Source organism: Halyomorpha halys, unplaced genomic scaffold, assembly GCF_000696795.3.
Source record: "Halyomorpha halys isolate HHAL.00 unplaced genomic scaffold, Hhal_1.1 Scaffold966.1, whole genome shotgun sequence".
NCBI classification, from domain to species: domain Eukaryota; kingdom Metazoa; phylum Arthropoda; class Insecta; order Hemiptera; family Pentatomidae; genus Halyomorpha; species Halyomorpha halys.
The window spans coordinates 86,260-91,177 of record NW_027114821.1 but is presented as its reverse complement, the minus strand read 5'-3'; the positions used below and the strand labels follow the sequence as shown (position 1 = coordinate 91,177).

General features: G+C 29.2%; 1 protein-coding gene across 1 annotated transcript in view; it reads right to left on the bottom strand.

Annotated features, from left to right (window-relative positions):
* LOC136795074 (sodium/calcium exchanger 1-like) overlaps positions 1-2,619 on the bottom strand; it is a gene marked incomplete at its 5' end in the record, with an annotated part of 23,490 nt that extends 20,871 nt beyond the window's left edge. Inside the window, 1 exon segment of the mRNA XM_067051932.1 lies at positions 2,442-2,619. Within this exon segment, the coding sequence (XP_066908033.1) occupies positions 2,442-2,619 (178 nt within the window).
* Positions 2,620-4,918: the final 2,299 nt, after the last annotated feature.

The following is a 4,918-nucleotide window of genomic DNA, read 5'->3' as shown; positions in this document are numbered from 1 at the left end:
TTCTCTATTTTTTTTCTTTATTATTTTTGTGTTTACAATCTTTGCAGGTCCTCCGTTTTATTTTTTTTACTATCTCACCGAACCAGTGAACAATTTTCTTATGGGGAAGAGGTATGTTGGTTTCATTTAAGAAAAGCTCCTCGCCCCAACAGAATAAATGAAAGTGAAAACTTATCGCTTGTAGACACAAGTACTTAATCCTTTGGAGCTCGATCCGCTAAATGCGTCCTTACCTCACAAAGCATAAACACTGACTAGTCATACACATAGTTTGATTATGTGCATTTTGTTTATCCTTCTGTTTGTATATATTTTAAGAAAGATTTTTTTTTCCCCATTTATTTTAATATGAATGTGATCATTCATCACTATTACCTATTGCCCAGAACTGTGTGGCAGATTGTAATATCTATCAATAAATAAAAAGTATTTTTTTAACTAAAAAATAATTAGAAGTTTATGCTTTTTGATATGGCTATTTATTCTTTTAAGTGTTAATTTCTTTAAGATTTTGGAGATTATGTTCGGTAATTATGTTAGGCCTTTAATTTCAGTCACATAGGCTTTTTTTATTTTTTCTATTGCAATGGTTTTCAATGTTTTGGTGGGAAAGTATCTAAATTTTAATATATTGAATTATATATTTAGTTAAAAAATATATATTTTTTTACTAAACTTTTTCATAAATAATAAGGGAATAACATCTTTCCTAGGAACTTTCTTTGGTTTTAGTTCCCTGATGATTTTTATAGTTTTTTTGGGGGGGGGGGAAATTGTGCTTATCTGAAGACGATTAATTCCTTTTCTAATTAATACTAGATTATCTCTAGAATCAAATGATGTTAGTCCGTACAAAAGATGCAAAAACTTGATTATATGTTGGAAAAAAGTCTTCCTGAGGTCTATGCTATGGACTGGAAGCGAAGTAAAAAATTTAAAACTATTTAAACAGTTGAAGAAAATTGAGCATGCGTATATGTCAGCTCAAAAAGATTTTAATAAAAAAAAATCAAACACATTCAATAAAATATGTATCATTTTGCAGTTCTTTGCCACCTTAGCGACGTGTTCTGCAACCAAAGTGTAATCAGACCACTTATTGGCTGGTAGACCAAACTTAATTTTATCTATCCTCCTGCGTAGGGAATATATATTTTTACACCCAAAACATATTTCATCTAACTTTTTTTCTATAAAATGATTTTATAAATTGAATGATCGGGTGGAATTCTGAGATAATTGTAAACTATATTGAAACAGTTACTGGCTAACGATGCAATCAAATTCGAACATTTTCTTAAAAAGAAAAAACTTTAACAAAGATCTAAAATAAAATCACAAGATGTCATAAGAATATTGTTATTACGCAAAATAATCCAAAATATAAGAACGGTGTAAACGTTTGAGATCATAACTAAATTTTAACTACCTCTTTTCGTCGGAATAACGCAAGCTATGAATTTCGAGTAGGAGCATAAAAGTTACGTTTATATGTAGCTTGATGTATACTAAAAAAACATCCTGGAGTAGAAATAATTTATTTCATTTTTTTAAAGAGCGCTTGGCCTCATGAAAGATCAATCTTTTGATTTGTTTTTAATATTAGTTAAGATACTTGATTCAATTTCTCCTGAGTTATACCACTAGTAAATTACTTCAATACAAGATTCAGGAGTTGATCGGCATTAGTGGTCTTACCTTTTCAGGTTTAGGGCTCGGTACATGAATAAATTCTATCTTCTTTTACAAAATGAGGAGATTGATTATTCCGTTTATAGTAATCTGCCTTGCTGTGTCCTAAACCCACCAACCGTTACTGATTCTTAGTTCATTCTTAGGTCACTACCAGTTGTCTTGTTACGATCTCACATTACTCTCTTCCTTCTTCTCTTCCCTGAACACGCATTGATGAGGCCTTCTGAAAGGCATCACTAAATATGTCCTCCTATATCATATTAACCTCTACCTAACTCAATTTAAATGATTGAAACTCGAAGAAAAAAAAACATTGTCGCTAAATTTGGTATCCTTTGTAGTACTCTGTCTAGAACTTTGAAGAATGCAAAACTCCAAAGGTAGGGAAGTAAAATTAGATTTATATGCAATAGAAAAAGGGGTGCGAAATTTCTTCATATTAATGGGTCCATTGTTAAGAAAAAAGCTAAGAAGGTTGTCAAAACATTCATGGCTGATTTGTGGCTATCAATAGTGGCTCCAACATTTTATAAGGAGGCTAAATACTCTTTTTATGAATATTTGTGGTAACAGTGCTAGCTTTAGTGTCATAATATCATTGTATTATAATAATAAAATAAGACCTTTACAACTCGAAATACCTAAAAGCAAACCTCTCTTATTTTGAACTCGAATTATGAACTGAATGTGATTTTCATTGAATTCACCTAAATTAGTCTTAAATTATTGAATGATTGAAATCTTACTTTCCAGGATTAACAATAAATTTGTTATTGTTCATTGTGTGGTATATTGCTGCTAGTGACCATGCAACACCAATTCCAAGAAAAACGTTTACAGCATTACTTCCAGTCACATTACCAACACAGTTGTCAGCTGTCGAGTCCTGTATTGCAGCTACTTTACTTGCAAAGGTATCTGGAAGTAAGATTATGATGGAAAATTATAAAACATTATCCATTGCAATTTAAACAAATATAATCAATATAATAACATACAAATATAGTTCGTACTGCTTTATATTTATATCTACTTCCCCATAAGGGTATTTCAGTGACAACTTAGTACTTTAGTCAATTTAAATGGTAATGTGGTAAATATTCAACTTGAGCTTCTATCAAGAATAATTCAATTCGATACATAGCAATCGCATTTTTCATTGTTTTTTATCGTATTAAGTGAAAGGTGGATCGCAAATATTTGTAATTATATCATTAATATAATTGATATTTGGTGGGAAAACGAGTCCGGCAAGTGGCCCCAGTGGTCCTTTTTTTTGGCGGCTACTTGAGTTGCCGTCGCGTATTAGGTGGATATTGTATTAAATTACAAAATTAGGTCATTATATTATCCTTTAATTTCATCTCCTTCATTTAATACGCATTTAGGAACGTCCATTAAAGAGAGGAGTGTTTGACACCATCATGTATGGCTCGTATTAAGTTGGCTATATTTGAAGTTTACAATAGCAGACAAAAGTACCAAATTTGGTATTAAGCACCTTATGGTATTATAATAATACATATTAGCTAAGAATCTCTCTGAGTTTTATTAAATTTTAGTAAAGAAATTTATATTTAGGCTGTAGGAAATAAGAATGAGCGAATCGAATGAGGCAATTATGCAAGAATATTAATTATATTGGACTCCTGACGGAATAGTCTTCATGACAAGCTAAAGAAAAGACAATGACAAATTGATAAAATGAAAAATATAATTTTATTTTGTTGTTTATTTTACTTCATTCGTAATAGAATATTAAATGGCAAAACGTTAAAGAGAGGAGGGGAGAGGGTAGTGAGTTTGAGCATGTAGGCTTCAATGGATAGAGAAGAGTTAAACATCAAAATAAAAATTAATTAACTTTAAACTTAAAATATATTTAACTTTTAACTTAAAAATTAACTCCTGGCTCATACATTATCATAACAATACAGTTTTGCTATTATCTTTTTATTTATTCTTTTCATTTGAGAAAACTATATTGTTACTTTTAATAAAATAAGATAATACTAATAGCAAAATAAAATAAGATAACACTAATAGCAAAATAAAATAAGATAATATTTATAGCAAAATAAAACAAGATAATACTAATAGAAAAATAAAATAAGATAATACTAATAGCAAAATAAAATAAGATAATACTAATAGCAAAATAAAACAAGATAATACTAATAGTAAAATAAATGAATATTAACAATATATAACAAGTATCGAATATATTTTCTAGCACGGTATATCACTGTCATAGAAACTAAGTAACATAGTCTGAAAAGATGATTCATATTCTTAGGACTTAAGAGGAAACCTGAAACACATAAAGACATTTTAAATTGTAATTAAATCTAGGTATATTGCTCGATACATTACTTATCTTAATATTTTGTGAAATTAAATCATTAAAGTTTCTATAGTCATTAATTGTATGAATCTAACCCCATGACATTGCTGAATAGTATTACCATTTGTTTAATATATACACTCGGAGCGGAAGGACAAAAACTAGTTGGATCAATAAATATAAACTTCAAGTCATCTTTACCTTCTCAATTTACCATCAACCTCTTTTTGTAGGATTTGCAACGGTTTTAATAAATACGGGTCCAACTTGAATTGAAGAGAAATCGGGCCTCTATTGAGGCAGAGGTTAAAAATCAAACAAAGTTATGAAAAATTAAAATAGTCTACAAAGGAGAATGCTGCTATGATGAAGACAATTTCGATATAACCAAACAGAGACATTTGAATTAAAAAATAAAGAACAAATATCACGCCGAGGAAAGTAACCAATATAAAATGAATTGCTGAGCAAGGTTTACCATTCATTATTTTTTCCAATATTTAAAAAAAAAGTAATATATTATACTCTAATAAGCCGCGATAGAGAAACATACATATAATTAAATAATAAAAACAATTGAGAAGATGATTGGGGGTGCGGTCAGTGAATCATCTTCCCTTCATATAATATCCACGTTATTAACTATTAACTATTAATAAATAAACTTGTTTGCAATTAGTGATTTTTTTTTTTTACATTTTCTGGAGATTTAAAAAAAATGATTCATCTGAAAAATAATGTAGGATGTGATGACAGTCCGATTGCGCCGGTTTCTCAGAGAAAATAAAAATTGGCACTTTTCAGTTTTCCCTTAAAAGTAGAAAAGTTGGCATTTTTCATGGATATTGTATACAAAATTAAATTAGACAATATTTTCTT